Source organism: Poecilia formosa, unplaced genomic scaffold (genome assembly GCF_000485575.1).
Source record: "Poecilia formosa unplaced genomic scaffold, Poecilia_formosa-5.1.2 Scaffold251, whole genome shotgun sequence".
NCBI classification, from domain to species: Eukaryota; Metazoa; Chordata; class Actinopteri; order Cyprinodontiformes; family Poeciliidae; genus Poecilia; species Poecilia formosa.
Genome location: NW_006800190.1, coordinates 971,479 through 990,277, shown reverse-complemented (window position 1 = coordinate 990,277; position 18,799 = coordinate 971,479). Strand labels below are relative to the sequence as shown.

The window sequence follows — 18,799 nt, the reverse complement described above, 5'->3', positions numbered from 1 at the left end:
GTCCAGTCCTTCCCAGTCTGGACTAGGACGGACCTAGTCCTAATCCTAGTCCAGTCCTTCCCAGTCTGGACTAGGACGGACCTAGTCCTAATCCTAGTCCAGTCCTTCCCAGTCTGGACTAGGACGGACCTAGTCCTAATCCTAGTCCAGTCCTTCCCAGTCTGGACTAGGACGAACCTAGTCCTAATCCTAGTCCATTCCAGTTCTAAAGCAAAACATTTAGATTGGAAGGGGAAGATCTGTTAATATCGCAGACAGCATCATTAAAGAGATGAACATGTACATCTTTTGATTTTATGGACGGTTTGGCTCTGCTTACTTGTCACAGATGTCTTTGAGCTTCTTCATGTGGGAGTTGTGGCTCTCCTCAGCCAGACTGGTGAGCCGCTCTGTAAGCTGAAGGAAACAGAGATCCTCATCCCTTCACTCTCATCATAGAAAAAAATCATGCTGAGTCATTGTCAACCTGAGGCACAGATGATGTCAGACCTTACCATCTTGATGTGCTCCCTCTGCAGGTACTTCTGGCTGTAGTACTGCTCCTGCCTCAGAGCCAGCAGCTGCTGCTGCTGCTCATCCCTGAGCTGCTGCAGACGCTCGTCTCTCTGACTCTCCGGACATGAAGCCCTGGCAAATGCACAAAGCATTATCACCTTCCCCTAAAACTCACAAAACATTCACCAAAGTTTGTTCATAACTTGACAGAATACTTTTGCAATGTACTACACATCTTAAAATGCCACATTTATGCAGCACCGTACCTTACGTGGCAGTGATTAACTGTGTTGTATTGTTATTCTGGCTTTGTTCACCTGCTCTTGCTGCACTGCCTGGCCGTCTTCTTGTACTTGTTGCTGAAGTCTCGGAGGAGCTCTGAGGTCTTCTTCTGGTGCCTCCTCACCAGCTCCTTCAGCTCCTTGAACTGACGCCGCTGCTCCTTCTGGTAGACCTTGGACTGCTGCAGGGCATCCAAGGTGCATGCTGGGATATCTGTCAGTACGTCATCAGATTCATAGTTCTCATCAAAAAACATGAAATTGTAAGATTGAATTTGGGTTAACAGACAATTTTACAATCACAGCAACCAAACAGAGACAAACAAAAACTTCATTCACATATGAACATTACTTGATATAGTTAAGCAGAAACATTTTGTTTTTGCTGTTACCTTAATTACTGTGCTAAAAAGTATATTTCCTTTTCATTTGGAAACCAGATTAAATTAAAGAAACAGTTTTCAAATGATGATTCTATTTTGTGTGGTGAGCAATTTCTGGTAATAAGCTAACTTCTTAACCTGCAATTTGTTTTGTTTGGCATTTTTGCTAATTTTGAAAATGTTTAGCACACTTTGCTTCTCCTACATTTTCCAGAAAAATTCTAAATGTTAATTTATTTGGCAATTTTGTAAACTTTCATTTGAATAAAGTTCAACATCTGTGCTGAAGTTTTACCATTTTGACTGTTAGGAATTGTTCAACTAGTCAGATGTTTATTTTCATGCTCTTATTTTGTACCAGTAGCTCCATTTCCTCTCCACTCATAATGTGGGTGCAGCAATTGATGTTTATTCTGTACCCACAATGCAGTTCTACAGTAAACAGTTTAAAATCTACTGATGTCCTGATTGTTTTCTGACTAAAACTCTACTGTGGTCAATTAGGGAAAAACAGCAACAGAGTTACCAATACTCAAAAATGTAAAACTAATGTTTTATTTATTTATTTTTTAAAATTTGGTTAAATCAGGGTCTGAAATGCAGATTTTATTTAGATCTTTCAGCCTACTTCAAGGTGTCAGACAGCTTCTATTTAAGTGATTTCTTTCCTATTTGAGTAAACATTCCTCAATTGTGTGAATAACTTCTTTTTTGCCTAATAAATAAAATAATCAATTAAAAACTGCCTTTTGTATTTACTGAGATTACTTTATTAATCTAAGTATTTGTTGATTTTTAATATTTAACAAGCAAAAACAATACAAATCTATGACTTTTTACAGCACTGTAAAGCAGTTATTGATCCATTGATTTATATATTTTATATATGAAGAAAACCTCACCTATTAAAACACTTAAAACTAGATCTTCAGTCTTTGCTGCTGGTTTGGCTGCTTCTAAAATTCAAAAATGAAAGAGTAAAGTGAAAAGAGCAAGACAATTAAATCTATTGTTACATTTATTAATACTAAAACCATAGTTGTGATGTTTTTTTTTTCCTACCAGTTGTAGCTGCTTGCTGATGGGCTGCGGAGGCTTTTGGTGTCGTAGCAACGGGGGTGTGACCCGTTGGACCTGAGGTGGGACTGAGTCCGTTTTCCAGCGGAGTCGGTTTCAGGTCGTTCTTCCGCTCTGCTCCCGTGTCCATCTCATCCTGTAAATCAGGAAAAAATGGTTGTCACCAAATTACATAAAAAAAATCTAGGTAAATAGATAAATAAACAACAATAGATGGAATAAGAAGAAGCGGTACCTCGATCTGCGCCTCCTCCTCACTGTCCTCCAGGGTCAGAGCTGCCAGCTGTTTGGCTCTCTGCTCCAGGAGGTTAACATACCGGATCGGGTTGGACAGAGCCTCGATCACATCTGGAGGGAAAATGAGGACACAAACGATCACAGCTGGATGTCAGAGATGATGAAGATGATGAACTAGAACCTCAGAACTTCTACAGCCATAACCCTGGATCATTAATTCTTCTCAAGGCAAAACTTGAACATGTTTTGAGGATTATTTATTTGAATTGTAGTTATCACGAGTCTGTGCAAACCTTTTCATTATCTTTAAAACATTTTGAAAAAACAAAAGCGACCCAAAAATAATCTGAGATTTTACAGCATGTGTATTGTCCTGAGATCTGGAATGTTCTAAGAAACCTTCTTCCAGCAGAATGAATAAGTACACTGACAATTACGGGTTGCCATCTGTAAAGTTACACAGTCAAAAGTTAACAGCAATAATATGGGTTACTTAGCCTGTCATAAAAGATAAAGTGAAGATTCATTTTTCAAAGTCATATATTCATTCATTACAAAATGTCACAGTTTCCAACCAATTATTTAATTAGCAACTGTGTAACTTTACAAGCTGCACGCCATATGCAATCAAATAATCCTTCTATTAAAAAAATGTCCAGCAGGTGGCTCTAACGAGCTGTGAAGCCCACAAGTTCCTAGGAAACTACAACAAATCTGTTTAGCTGGCATTACGATGTGATGTTCCAAAAATGGCAGTATGACTGATGATTTATGAAAAAAAAAATTACTGGAGAGGTTTGTGCAAAAATGAATGTTTCCAAATTAGTCTATGAAGAGAAGACCTTGTTGGAGCAATAAGCTCTATACAGCTAAAGGCTATGCAATCCTATTAGCAGTTGATCACACATAGAATAATTTGTTTGTGATAAACAAGCAGTGACACAGTTTTTTTTTTCATCTATTGTTAGCAATGATTGCATCCATGGGAAAGTCTGTAATCATCAATGCTTCACATAAAAATGGCCTAAAGTAAAATAAATAAATAAATAAATAAATAAATAAAACAAACTGGTGCTAAGAATGTTCCATCTTATTGTGCGGTGAATTCAGAATTCATTAAGTCCAAGGATATCCAGCAAGCTCCAGGACTAGCGCAGCGTTAGCCCATCACAGGGATCAGAGCATGTCTCACAGATGAGAATGGTGAACTTTTGAACCTGCTGCCAGGATTTCTTCCACATCCTAACCAGTCAAAGAACTCTCTCACTAAGCAGGTGGATAAAAAGAATCAATAACATTTGGATCGACTTAAAGTTCCAATAATAAAGGATCACCATAAGTCAGGACTAGAGAGTCAGACAGGATTAAAGAAGTTAATTAATACATTTTACTTGCAATACATTTCCAAAGATTACATTTCTGAGGAGTTTTTACCTGCAAATGTATCTGGGACATAGTCTTTGACTTCAATGTAGACAAACACAGCAGGCAAAATCAGAGACTGGTTTTTCTCATTCCTCAAGCCGATGTAGCGATAGCCTGCAGAGGAAACATGGACCAAATTATTCACCACATTGTTGACCCACTTATATGTCTCAGCTCATCAAGCTAACTTTGACATCAAAGATAACCTAAAATGCTGTTTTCTAATGGCCATTTCATTATTAAGCGAAAAAAGTTATCCAAACAAACCAGGGCCATTGGGAAAAAATTATTTGCTTTAACCATCCACAATTTTTTGAAAGGTCATTTGAATTTCTCTAGCACTCCCAGACCAGTAGAGTCACGAAATCACTTAAGTAGGATATGTCTGACAGAAGTACAGTGGACACTGGCATATATTCACGGTTCAGGATTCGCTGATATTTCTGTGGAATGTGACAACTAAAACCCACATATTTGTGGATTTTTTCGTAGAGCATATATAAAATGCATTAAAGCAAATGCAGCTTGGGAAGCTAAAATACACAATTGTAAAACAGCCAATCCAGAAGCACTATTTATTTTCCTTGGTGCTAATTGGGTGTAGCCCAAATAGAGAAGACAATGGATGTTAGCTTGTGCTGAAGTGCTAAGATGGTTTTCCATATTACATGAAGGTATATTTGTTGTTTGAACTAGTAAAATAGACAGTTAATGCGATTTTAGAGGAGGTCAAAAGTATTTAGTATTAGTATTAAGCTACTGGTGGGAGACTGTGGTTGACGAAAAAGAACACAATGGTCCATCTCATATTTACCAAAAGTGGATCATTTTGGAAGGTATTCAGCGTGTCACACAGAGCGTGTCAGAAAAAGATGATCTTCATTCCAACAGTCAAGGATTGTAGTTTGCAGGTCTAGTGCTGCTTTGCTGCTTACAATGATTGACAAAACCCTGAAATCTGCTCTCTAGAAAAAAACCTGATGAAGAATACTCATCCATCAGTTCCTTAATTTAAGCTAAAGCACACTTGTGTTATGCAGGAGAACAATAATCCAAAGCACACCTCTCTCTGAATAACTCAAAAACAGATAATAAAAAACAATAAACGGTTTTATTTATCTTGTCTTTGTGTGATCATGTAATTTGTTTAATGATCTGAAAAATGTGTACAAAAAGGGAGAGTGGCCCAACTTCACTCAGGTACATTCAGAATATTAGGAAAGAAAAATAGGTTACATAACATAAAACCTGGCAGGGTAATATATTTGCTGCTGCATCTGCTAAGACCGAGTCAAGCAACACTTATTTAATGAAAGCAGCATAGTTTCTCTAAAGCCTCAATGTGATTCTGAACAGAGTGAGAGCCAAGATGATTATTTTAGCAAGACTGTCAGTGTCTGAATAATATGCCAAGACTATCTGTGAGTTTACAGACAGCAAAAGGAAAAAAAAAGTATTGAAATGAACAATGCTGCAGCTCAGAGCTCTTATCAGTTGTTTCCTTTTGTATTTTTCGATGCCATAACCAGCATTAGTAGATGAGTTTAGATCTGAATCAGATTAACTGTGACTATACAGACCTGGTCTGATGGCAGACACTGGAATAATCCGATGGCCGATGAACTTTCCTCCTTCCTCAAACGCAGCAATTCTCAAAGAGGCCAGAGTCGGAAGGATAACCTGCACAAAAGTAGGAGTCATCTGTCTGAAAGCGGCATTTGATTCAACTAGGCCGTTTGTTCCTCTAGGTGTCCCTCACCTTCTTGAAGATGATGGGCTCTTCGTCCCACACTGGATTGACAGCGTTGTTGTTCTGGGAGGTTTTAGTCTTCAGAGCTTTCCTCCTAGTGTCTGCGGGGAGTCCGAACATCTCCACCTCCACATAAACACCCACCCTCCGTTCAGTCAGAAACTGGCCTGAGATGACCTGCGATATGTAATAGTGGTTTTAAGAGCAGTTTTAAATGGATTTGTGCTTTTATGTATTTAACCTTTATTTCACCAGGAAAATTCCATTGAGATTAAAAATCTCTTTTGCAAGAGAATCCTGGCCAAGACTGGAGATATAGAGATATCTCTATCCACATAGAGACTGCAGAACATCCACAGCAAAAACCAGAAAAGTTAACACCATCATAAACTAACAAATTAAGACTCCTCATCTACAGACAAATAATTCCTCCTCATAATCAGATAGAACAGCCTACCCTCATGTTATTATTTTATTCTGGAATGAAAGGCAACGCCTCCCGTGACGGCTGCAGACTCAGGCACCTCTCTACCCACGTCTGCTGCTGTTCTTTTTTTTTTTTTTTTTTGGTCCTTTGGTGTTCTTTAGATGGGCTGTACTGAAACAAATTTTGTTGTGGTTTTGCACAATGAAAATAAAGGCTGACTCTGATTCTAAGAACATATTTAGGGACAACAGCACCTTTAAGTGAACATGCTGGATGTCATCATTATGAGCTGTTACAGTATGAGAAGGAGTTTATGTACCTTCACAGAGAGAGTATTAGCTACAATGCCGTCCACTGTGTTTTCTGTGAAAGGGTCAAAGTGTTTGTCATGACGCCTCATGAACTCTGGTTTCAGTCGGTAGCCACTGCGGCCATTGTACTCAAACATGAAGAGGTTCAGCTGCATGGACAGATCTGGAACATAAAACTCATTTTTGTTAGCAATATCACAAGATTTCAAGCTACTCTTCCTTATTTCAGTAGGAGTTACTCTTGGACTAAAATGTCTTTTAAATAAACCCCTTTAGTGCAGTCTGGGTAATGCTGTGCAGGTTATTTATTGGTAATAAAATATAGCAGTTCACAGAAAACTGTGGACTGAGACCTGAGCTACACTTGTCTGTTAGTCTCAAACAGCTGCCACTGGTTTATTTAAATATTCTTGATCTACACCATGTAAGTCATGGTTCTCTGACTGATGTACGGTTACTGTTAGTATTTCTTCTGTTAAAACTAAGGAGAGATTTTGGCACTATAATTTGCAGGGTGAAAACACACAAATTAACTTTGATTTAAACCTGTTGAGAGAGAAGTACATAAAAAAGAGATACTCTCTATTATAAATTAAAGGTGATGGCAGGAACTCAGGAACATGTGCTAGATGCTACCAATCTATATGCTACTGATGTATTTACCACTGAAGACTGAATTTGGACCTAACCTGGCTCAAGCTTGGTTTAATCCAGTCTGATCTGACTTCATTTCTTCTAGTAAGCTTTGAGTTCAAGCAAAACAGTACTTATACAGTCAGTCACCTGCATTTAAATGATAACATACATAAATTCAGAATAAAAGAGGGCCAATGACTAATCCCTGGCATAAAGTACAATTCAACTGTGGTCCTAAGGATGTTACGAACAAAATCAATGCTAAAGATTTTGTTTGGGACACAATTAGCAAAATAAATTTAAAGTAGAATCCATAATTCCGACCCAAGATGATAAAAGAAGCACAATGTTGATGTGATCAATGGTGGCACTCAAGTCTAAAGGGGATTAAAATTGAAATGCCTTCTTGTTCCTGTTGGTTATGAGTTAAAATTCACCTTTGTTGTTTAGCCTTTTCTATTTTATTATTTCATTTTTACCAATAGTTTGGTAGTTGAGAGCCACAAGTTGGCATCCAGCATTCCAGAACAGCTGAGGCATAAAGTTTGACGAGTCCACTCTGGTTCCTTTTGGGTAAATACGACTCAACTGGGATTTATTATATCTTGTCGACACGACATTAAGGAAAACAACCAGAGAATAATTCTCTGGTATAGAGAAATCATGCATGAAATTGTCTTCGGGATATAGATACAAAAAATTACTTAAGGGCTTTGATTTATTTTTCAGAAGTAGATGTTAGTAATTATAAATGTTGAAATGAACTTATAACCTTTGAAGTTCCTCCTCTGCAAGCTGACATAAATACCCAAGCTCAAATAAAAAAAGAATGCTAAAGTTCCTCAGTGACTCATACAGATTTCTGACATTTGAAGTAAAAAAAGAAGCATTGAAAGAGGAAGAGGGAAAACAAAGTAAAGAACTGGTTGCCATGGCGTTCCGCAACTGCGGTATTGGTTGCTAAGGATACTCCACGAACTCCACTGGTGACTTTGTGAGGTGCTCCAAAGCTTTGGTCTCCACAAAAGACGACATGTGGTAACAGCGGGCTGCCTCTAGACACAGAAAAACACAGGAAGCAGCTCATTTCTTGGGCAATTATTTTGGTTACATCACTTCCCTCCTTCAGACATCGGTTTTAGGGAAAATGCCTCAGATGGTCTTATATCCTGATCCTGTCATTTAATAAAAAAGAATATTGAGGCAAAACATGTAGCTGAGTTAGAGACACAAAGATCCAACATTCAAACTGTGTTGCAGCAGATTCTGCATCTCTTGCTCTCTTACTCTTTGATGCTTCAAAGGAGTTGAACTTGGTCGGCTGGACGTAGTTTACCAGAGTTGACATCTCCTCCGTAGCAACAGCCTCTCGCTCTGCAGAGCCCTGAGACGAAGGCCAATAATCACAAGGTTAAACACTGAAATACGATCAAACATTCCTTAAAAACACATCTTCACAGCCAAATAATCATGCACATAGTTGGTTTTGAGAGAGTATGCTGCTCAACAACAGAGATGCAGAACAAATGCACGGGTTTGCTGTTGCACAGTAAAACAACAGCTGTTTCTTTTTGTTGTTTTTTTGTAGTGGACATATGAGAACAACCAAAAACAAACATCAAATGAGCACACAGCTGGATTGAGATGCAATTCAAGCCTAATAAAGAAACACGCCTTATCTTACTCTTTGTCAGAAAGTTAAGCTAAGAACCGGAGGTGTCATCCAGAACATGTTACTGTGGGATATAATTTCTGCTTCATGGATATTGAGCTGTTAGCATGTCATCATGACAGTCATGAGGCTGTCATACAGCAACAGTCTTCAGATTGAAGATATTTAATTTCCTTTTGGGATAAATAAAGTATCTCTGAAATGAATTCAAATATATTCAGTCTAATTGTGCTTTATGCTCATGGTTGTTCATTATGCTTTTGATTTTATGAAGTGTCGTTCTTTGCACAAGTTTCAGCTTTCTTTCTTAGTTTGTTTCTTTATAGATTTTTTTTTACTCACTGGCTCTGATGCTGCGACCCTCATGGATGTCTACAGATGAGACTGGACTCTCCATAACTGAAAATCTACAACGTCATTCTGTAAATACTGTAAAACCTAAACTCCCTTAACTAACGCAGTCTGCTCTGTCTCTTCTTGTAGACAGAATCACTGATGCTTCTCCAAAGCAGTCTGTTAACCAGGAAAACACAAATGTTCTTTAAATTGTTCCCCCATCATGGAAATAGTCTTTGACACGTTCCTTCTTCTCCTAAACTCCACAATCATGTTCTCTGTGGGAAATGACAATTATTTCAAATTCAACAGTAATTGCTACTTTCAATAACTACTGCAGTCTCCAGATTCTTCATCCCCCTGGAAAGAAGTGCACACATTAGGAAATCACATAGTCTGAAGCAGACTTGATGGAACCAGTTAGGGGTTCATCGAATGCATGAGGCGTGTTTAAGATGTAACACCTAAAAACCTGGAGTGTTGATGGTTTAATAGTAAGTGAAGAAAATCAGCTCCCAACTGCAGTTGAAGCAGGAAGTTTACATACACAGGGTTTCCCTCAGTGCATTATAAGCTTGGCAAGCCACCAGGCTTTACTTGCCCCCAAGTCTTCTTTGTTTTTATTTAAATAGGTTATACACCAGTAACCCTGGACCGAATGTGTCTTTGCTACACTGCGCTACGCTGTACACTTTACCAGCAGAGCGCAATTGTTCCAGAAAGACTGGTTTATGGTTGATGCATTGAACAGGGTGCTTGTACCATCCCAGCTGTTTGGGGAAATACTGAAACAACTTCTATAAAGATCAGCCAGGAATTCAAAGCTCAGGTGATTTATCTTCCAAATGGACTATGACCCTAAGCATACAACCACAGTGGCTACAAAGTGGCTTAAGGAAAACAAAGTCAATGTCGTGGCCATCTCAAAACCTTGACCTCAGTCCTATAGAAAGTTTGTAGGCAGATCTAAAAAGACGTGTGTGAGTGAAGTGGAGAACAAACTTGACTCAGTTCCACCAGTTCTGTCAGGAGGAATAGACCAGAACTCCAAAAACCTACTAAGTAGCTTGAGAAAGGAAATTCAAAAGGTTTGACCCAAGTCATAAAATGCTATGGTGTCAGTGAGGAAGCTTGGGGGTCATTGAATGTCCAAACAGGCTGATGGTTCCAAGCACATAAAGCCCAGCAAAGCATGGCTTCTGAAGAGGTCCTATACTGAAGTGACAATTGTTGTCATTGTTAACTTGAACTCAATCACAAATCTCAACAAGCTCAACTAAGACCTGGGGATGAATGCCATCATGAGGCTGAACCATTTAATTACATCAGTCATTAGAAATGGCATTTGTGTTTTTTTAGATGGCAAAACATTTGTAATATTAGTTGAGTTCAGCTTTTTAAATTGATCTTGTTTTACATGATTTGTTCTAAATAGTTGTTGTGTATGTATATATTGTAAAAAACGTAATGTGACGTGCAGATTAAGCAATATCTGTGTTTCCATTGACCATAGAATTGGGCAATTTGACATTTAAAAAATAAATTCATTGTATGGAATCACGCCAATTTAAAAAAAAACTCTTTTTTGATAAAAAGTTCTGGCACAAGGATGAGGTGTGTGGTGGTGTTGTTTTTTTTTTTTGGCTGTATCAAAATTGGATTATTTTGTAAATGGAAACACTTATTTTTGCATCACACAAGACAGATGATCAACAAGCGGATGTTGCCACTGGTGCAAACCATGAAGAAGACGACGACAGGAAGTGGTAGAAAGATCATGGCACTGTATATTTTTTAGTGACTTATCGCCTAAACAAATTTATTCACATGTGATTGTAATTGCATTTCTTATTAAAAGGAAAAGGTGTGAGTACAAAGTTGTGTTTTTTTGTAATTAGTGGAATATAGACAAAGTTGTACACATTTGCAATGGAACTGCAGCAAGCGTTTGGTCCAATCGATTGTGAAGTCAGGACAGATGGAAACTGACATAAGAGGCACTTGATCACTGCATGTTTGCTCCGGCATACTATTAGAAATATGTGACACTAACACGGAGCAAGAGTACAAACAATGGATGAACTGAATGGATGAGGGCTGAAGTCTTTCAATTAAAAACTGTAACAGTACAAGATAGACAGCATCCAAACACTGACCAAAGACCAAAACCAAGGGAAATGACACATCAAGAACAGCACAGATGACAAATAAAGAGCAGCTTCGGGACAACAGTGAAAAAAAAGGCACAGACTAAAAAAAAAAACAAAAACAGCAAACATTCACGACAAGATCAACACCAGCATGTAAGAACAGACCAACAAAGCTGTGAAAGCACACATCGCTTGCGAACGATAACAAAGGATGACAGCGGTGAGGGTGGCCCTCTGTCAGCTCTTTAAAACGTCCCCACTGACCTTTTTACCATCATCATCTTCATCATCATCATCTTCCTCACTCTCAGCCTCCATGTCTGTTAAAATTAAATGAGTTGCCATCATCTCCATGTCCCATCTCATTTCTACAGAAGAACTAGAATGAAACATGACTCTGTGAAAGGAAAGAAGCCGGCTGGCTGCGAGGCAGATGCATCATGGGAGGCTGGGTGTGCGTCCTCACAGCACATCGTAGTTTAATTAGAATAAACACAGAGCTCTCAGTGAAAAAATGGTCTTGTAAATGTATTCACACCCTTTGGACTTTCCAACATTTTACTGCACAAGCAAATTCTGGACTACTCTGTATTTCATTAAGATTTATGCGACAGACAAACTCACAGTTGTGTAAATTGTGTAAAAAGAAGAAAAAGGATAAATGTTGAAACATGATTAAAATTTGTAATTGAGTTAATGATAGAAGCTGTAATTAATTATAGAAAACCATGTTTCGACAAAATAAGCAACATTTTCAATTTAAAAACAATTTTGATGCTAATTAATTGAATAAATAAACATACATATGAGCTCAACAAGAAAGATATTTATTGTTTTCAATCTATTATTTAGGTTATTCAACCATCAGATTGGTGCAAAGTGCTATCTAGGTTTTATGAACCTCTGATTGTGAGCAGAACTTCTTTAGAAATGTGGTGATCAGCGTTGGGGACGTCTGTATCGCTGCTACATTTTAGCATTGAGATGCTATTTTTGATCAGCTTCGCTGATAGGCTAACTCCTTTTAGCACAACTTGAACACAACAACAGTCTTTTCTAGCGTCCCATCAGAAAGTTTTTGAAACAAAAATGAACCCTCCGTGGGCCAAGGGAGGAAGCTTTCTCTTGCTGCTATTTGTGGATGTCGCTTGTCTGTCAGATGTACAAATGTACCAGAAACATACAAACATAAAGGTTCTACTTGGAAGAAAAGCAATTAATTGTCTTTGTAAATTTGTAACACCTTAAAATCTATGTAATTAATGAATCAAAATTAACACGTTAAAGTTCCAGCCCAATTTTTTTATTAACATAAAAAAATCTGATACTTTTTTTGTTTGATTAAAAAAAACACTCCTAAATAAAAAACAGTGCAACCAAATAGCAAATGGGCACAGCAGGCAGGTCAGAGATGAAGTGCTGGATAAATTTTAAGCGGTGTTTGGTTACAACCCATTGTTGTCTGAAAACAAAATAGAGTTTAGCACAACTGTGAACTGACCAGTAAATGACCATCCATCTGCACTGACAGATGGTGCAAGAAGAGCATAAGTCAAAAAAGCAGCCAATAAATCCATGGTAACTCTGGAGACGGTTCTATGCAAATAACTGTTTAAAAGAATATACCATAGTTATGTTGGTATCTGCATGCTTTGATGCTTTTCTCCAGTTGATGGAGCCAAAAACAGGAGAATTTCGAATGAAAAACTTGAGACTTTGGCAGATGTTCACCAGAACATGTTAAATGGCCCAAATCTGTATTCAACTGAGAATTTGCAGCAATATTTTTCATCCAGTCTGACTGAGCTTCTTCACAAAAAAGGACTTTAATATTTTCAGTCATAAAATCCCAATGAAATACATTGAAGCTGCTGGTTGTAGCACTTCATTTTTCAAGTAACAAACCAAAAGACAGGGGCTGCTCTCGGACGAAAACAGACTATTTCTTTCGTATCTTAAAAGTGCTCTGTGAGAAGGAATTTCAGCGAGAAATCCCGGTCTGCTTTCTAAGCCATGGCTGGGATCTTTGGTCCCAGAAAATGTTTTTAAGGACCTGGATGCCAAACATGTCAATACGGCCTTTTAATTTCCCTCTGCGCTTCTGTCTTAATTGGCGTTCAGACCTTCTGAGCTCATCTGGGAGGTCTGTTCATTCCTGAGGCATCCCTGATGAGATGCAGCGGTATGAATGTAAAGACATCTGAAGTTCCACTCCGGCTAAAAGGTTAAGATAAACACACATGAGCCTTGTGAAAGCAACTGATCATTACAAAAACCCCACAAACATGAAATTGTTTTGTGTCTCAGCCTTCTAAGGACGGCTCCGTCACTGAACCTTTCCAGAACGACAGCAGTGACTCATATTTGCAAGGATAGATGTGAAAACAACTCCACAGATTGGGACAAAAAGCATTTTAATTTGAGTCCTGAAGGCTCTGACATTTTGTGTCTTCCTGCAGATAATGCAGCATCACAAATCCCAAAGTAAATGATTGTCCTTTTTTTCCTTTGACTGTCACAGCTGAGCATCTTTCATGTGGATTTCTGAGTCTATTGTCTTTGTGTCATACCTCCCGTGTTGTTGCTAGGAGACACTGGTTCATTGCTCTGATTGGCAGGCTGGTCAATTAGCCTCTTGGTGTCAGTGGTGTTGGCGGGTTTGTGAGATTTCTTGTTTTTGATGAGGATTTTGCCCATCAGCTCCTGAGGACTGGGCAGAGGGACGCCCGCCTCCAGCTGCAGACACGGAAAAAGTGTGAGGAAAAAAATAGCGAAAGAGAACGGCGGTCAGTGCAAGGTTACTTTCAAAATCACAGCATGAAACAATGTTCTGCATTTTCCTACAGGGTATTTGTCCAGAGGATCGATCAGCAATGCTTCTCCGAAAATAGAGCGACAATATTCGGCCATTTTTGCCTGCTGCTTCAAGCTGGAAAACACATAAAGAAATGTATTTACACATTTTATTTCAACACTGACATATTCTACGTAAACAGGATAATACATTCACCAGTCAGTTTAGCTGGCACACCGGTTAAAAAGCAGATCAGTTCAATTCAAAAACAATTTATCTACACCAAAAGAAAATTAAATGTTGTCATAACTCATATTGTCCAAGTGTCTTAAAATATGCTGTGGGCATAAAGTATCTGGAGAAGCAGTCAGTCTTACAACGGCTTTGAAGTGGCCTCTGACTGAAGACTGATGCTGTATGACAATCTCATGGCTGTCATGACATGCTAACAGATTCAAATCTAGGCAGCAGAAACAATATTCCACACAAAGACAGCAGCTGCGTTTCTGTTACCAACGTGTACAAAACCTTTGCAATTAAATAGGAAGCACAATTAAAATCACAATTGAATAAGTTTGTTCACGCAATAAGTCACTAAAAAACATGTCATCATCCTCCAACTTGTTCCTGTCATCGTCCTCTTCATGGTTTGCGCTATCTGCAACCTTGGGCTGCTGACCATGTGACACGTGCTGACAAGCACTGCTAATCCACCTCATTTGCCTTTGCCACTCCTCTTTAAATCTCTGTAATGCTGTATGGCTAGAAAGGCTGGACACTGGATCCAAAAATTAACCAACCATATGGTGGTATCGCAATGCAATTTGGCACCTAGACATGGTGAAGGGAACTTTAAAAGAGAGTTTTATGATGGGGAAGAACAGGATTTAACATGACAAAGACTCTATTGTAATCCAATGCCAAACACCTCTGATAGGTTTTCTAACCTATTGTTAAATCTATCATAAAGCACGAGCTGCAAGCAAGATAGGAAGGTGTATGGAAGAAAAACTGGCTGGTGAATGTATGTGTTAATAAAGTCCTTACGAGTCGACGTGGTTTTCAAATGAAAGTATGACAGGAAAAGGTGAAGTCTTAAAGGCGCATTCTGCAATGGCTTCAATCACCTCCTACAAAATAAAACAAACCAAAAAAAAAAATCATCCTTTAGTTGATTTGTCACATATGCATTTCACAAATAGGATATGCAGGAAAACAGCCTTAACAAGTTCTAACATGGATTAGATTTCAGTGAAGCTGACTCAATTGCTTTAATATCAAATCTGTTTAAGATGTTGGTTGGAACCCAGCCAGCGTTGGTGCATTGCCTGGCAACAAGAGACGTGACTGAGACTTAGCCTGACAAGTCAGTCACATGCTGGCTGCAGCCAGCAACATGCTTTTAGGGACAATTCTGGCTGGAAATTTAATCACTTGGCAAAATTGGCAGTGCTGATTTAAACTGGTTGATTTCCTGGCATGGACTCATGGCATGATGCTTTACAAGAACACTGATATGACTTTATCGCATTTCGACACATCACAACCATATTATTAGGATTTCTTAGGAGCTGGACCAACACAAGGTAATGTTGTGTTGATCCAGCAATCACAATTAAAGGTAGAAAATAAAACATGATTTCCAAACCATTTCACTGACCTGAATCTTAAAACAAATGCCTGCTATACAAACTTTAAAAACATTACATCAGAATTATGCTCTCACTTCTGAAGGTTCATCATATAGGATTTCAGTAAAAACATCAGCTTGTGGCTGTATGTGGTTGTAAAAAATTAACATGTAGCAGTAAAATTGTCAACATGTTACAGATTAGGGCTTTAGGCAGGGCATTCCAGAAGACTATTGTTAGCCTCCTGCTTCGACTATTATAAAATTTGGGTGTTACAACAAGATGATGACCCCAAGCATGAACGGTTAATGATAAATGATAAACTTCTGGATAGCTTTTCCAAAACTTTGCCTTCAACCCTGTCTAAAATTTGCATAATATGCTTAAATTTCCCATGTCTTGAAATCAATAATGAAGCTGTAGTTAATGGATGCGCTGAAGTATGACAAATTTCCGCTGACAACATTTAAGACGTAGCTTTTATCTCACAGTTTCAAACAGTGGCTGACAAACCTTAAAGGAGATTTCAGAGGTCATGGTGAAGCCGTGAGTTATGACCGGCTCCTCCTCAGCGGTCCGCCCTTTCCACACGTCTAGTTCCACACAGCGACAACCAGCCAGCAAAACCTGCCGGTACATCTCCACCGAGGAGCTTCCTGCCAGCTGGCCCGCTGAAACACACGTAGAAGGAATATAAACAGAAAGAAAACTGTGACAGCTTGTCGTCGACCCCAGGCAGCCAGGCCCACCGTACTGTTTGCCTAAGATAAAATACAACACTTATGTTAGGGAAATTAGAAATCATGACTAATGACAACAAACTTCTAAAAACAGGTGGAATGTTGGACAAAATGAAAACATACTAGAGATTTTAACTCCTAAGAGCTGAAAANCAGTCATGGTAACTCAAAGCGGAAAAAAGTGAGCCGCATTAGCTCCTGGAGATGTGACGTCAACGCCTTAGGTGCAAAGAGCCCATTCGGGGTCTACTCTTATATTATGTCTATGGGCCAGACCTCCTGTTTAAAAAGAAGCCGGTTTGTCACCTAATACATATGAGGTATGTGTCTTATTAACTTTACATTTTCTTTGAGAAAATAACATTGACTATGTTCCCTTTCTTTGTAACGTTAGCTATGAGTAATTCAAGCCAATCCTACCTTGCTGTAAGTTAATGTTAGCTAAAGTTATTAAACTCCATTATTGTAACGTTAGCCCTTAACATTAAACATATTTTAAAGACAGGCAAATTAGTTTTTTCCCTCTAATTTTAATCTAGCAAATTAAAAGCTAATATATTAGTCAAAGTTATCCTTTATGTGCATTATTTATCAACCTGGCTGATGTGACACAGTGCTTGTGTTCTTTGCTTTGGCAAGTTTAGCCACATGAAGACCCATGTTAGCCTAAGGACACATGGTGGGGGGGGGGGCAAAGTTGGCTAATGAAGACATGCTACGAGTGTGGAGGATGATAATAAGGACCAGCCACCAGAGAAAGAAGTTCCTGTTTGACCAAAGAGAAAGAAGCAGATGAAATATTCCCCAAGAAAATAAGGTAAGTCGTTTTTGTGTTAATATTTTCTCCAGGTGAAGTGGGGTGGGACAGCCAGGTAAGTGGGGAATGGGGAGCAGGAATCAGTGTTCACCAGCTGAGTTAATAAGTTACGTTTTAGACAATTAAAAACTGGTGTTAAATCTATTTGATAATTAATAAGCTTCTTGGAAACATCAATAAGCCAGAGTATCTGGTTGGAAATAACTTAGAATGGTCATTAAGTAAAAAGATGCATTCATGTGCCTAAAACTATATGTTAAATGATGCAATCTGAATAACAACAATGGCAGTCTGTCTGAACATCTGCCAGACAAATATTTGATCAGAATAATTTTGTTCAGCTCCAGATATTATTCCACTTGTATTAAGAAATAATTGTATTGCACTTTATAACAACCAGTCATGTTAACTAGGCATTTGTCTGCCAGTCTACCATTCTGACAGTGTGCAGCAAGGGACATTTTTGAAATGGTATTNGAAATCATGACTAATGACAACAAACTTCTAAAAACAGGTGGAATGTTGGACAAAATGAAAACATACTAGAGATTTTAACTCCTAAGAGCTGAAAATCACCACTTTTTTTTTATCTGTCACACGAGAACTGCTGTAATTCCAAATTCACAACACCTAGACTCTTCAAACTTGGACTAAATAATTCTGCTCTGATAGTATAATATTTAGAATCATGTTTATGATTTGTGAAACTTCACTTAACAGACCCCTGCAAAAGATCTGTCCTTCCAACAGCCATCACCATCTAGAGCCTCAGATCTGTCCTCTCACACACGTTCAATTACTTGAACCAAATCTTTTAAACATGACTTTAACTCTTGGCAATCTAAATCTAATTTTACGTAGGAGGTCCCATAATCTTCAAATATGTTTTTTATTATTATTATTATTATTATTATTATTTATTAAAGCTTTTATTATTAGAATATGTTCAGTTTGATCTCCATCTTTGTTGATCATCTTTAAACTGAATACTTTTTTTATGCTTTGGAAATGATTTGATTTCAACTTATTTATTAGATTTTTATAATCTATATATTTTTGTTTAGGTTTTTTTTTACTTTTAAATTCATTTAGTTTACAGTAAATATTCACATGTTATATTTCTATGTATTGTCGTATATAGATCCATTCATTATCTCGCTGCCTGACAAAATAAACAACTTTTTTTTATTATTGGCTGCCTAATGGGACATTGTTTCTGTCCCAGATTCCACCTCTGATTGGTTGTTAAAATAAAAGTAATTAATCTGACTAGTAATGGGAATAAATACTAACATCATTAGTAAGAGTTAATTTAAGTTCAAACATGTAAAACAGAAGGCAGAGAAGCTGATTATGTGAACGGGCATCTTGAATGAAAACAGGACATTTCCAGTTAACGGTGAAGTTGCTCTCAGTGATAAAAAATAATGATTCACTAGAATAATCTTCTCAGTTTGGGTTTCAATGGAAAATATTTAACACAATTAAAGTTAGGTTTTATATTGAGGAGCAAACAAATGCTTAAATCACAGCAGAGCTGCATTAAAATTACTAAAATTAAACCTTTTATTTAATCAATTTACATCAAACTACATAGTGGAAATTCTTGTACCTCTAATTTTTACATCTCAAAGCTC

General features: G+C 38.0%; 1 protein-coding gene across 1 annotated transcript in view; it reads right to left on the bottom strand.

Moving 5' to 3' along the window:
• plcb1 (phospholipase C beta 1) overlaps positions 1 to 18,799 on the bottom strand; it is a 40,635-nt gene that overhangs the window by 4,396 nt on the left and 17,440 nt on the right. The window contains exons 11-28 of the mRNA XM_007569920.2: positions 16,119 to 16,276; positions 15,022 to 15,104; positions 14,025 to 14,109; positions 13,751 to 13,916; positions 11,445 to 11,500; positions 8,310 to 8,406; positions 7,993 to 8,077; positions 7,502 to 7,626; positions 6,395 to 6,549; positions 5,658 to 5,825; positions 5,479 to 5,578; positions 3,908 to 4,012; positions 2,472 to 2,584; positions 2,222 to 2,372; positions 2,062 to 2,115; positions 813 to 990; positions 495 to 627; positions 320 to 396 (exon numbers count right to left, since the gene is read on the bottom strand). Of these exons, the coding sequence (XP_007569982.1) occupies positions 320 to 396; positions 495 to 627; positions 813 to 990; positions 2,062 to 2,115; positions 2,222 to 2,372; positions 2,472 to 2,584; positions 3,908 to 4,012; positions 5,479 to 5,578; positions 5,658 to 5,825; positions 6,395 to 6,549; positions 7,502 to 7,626; positions 7,993 to 8,077; positions 8,310 to 8,406; positions 11,445 to 11,500; positions 13,751 to 13,916; positions 14,025 to 14,109; positions 15,022 to 15,104; positions 16,119 to 16,276 (2,089 nt within the window). The remainder of the gene's footprint in view (positions 1 to 319; positions 397 to 494; positions 628 to 812; positions 991 to 2,061; positions 2,116 to 2,221; positions 2,373 to 2,471; positions 2,585 to 3,907; positions 4,013 to 5,478; positions 5,579 to 5,657; positions 5,826 to 6,394; positions 6,550 to 7,501; positions 7,627 to 7,992; positions 8,078 to 8,309; positions 8,407 to 11,444; positions 11,501 to 13,750; positions 13,917 to 14,024; positions 14,110 to 15,021; positions 15,105 to 16,118; positions 16,277 to 18,799) is intronic.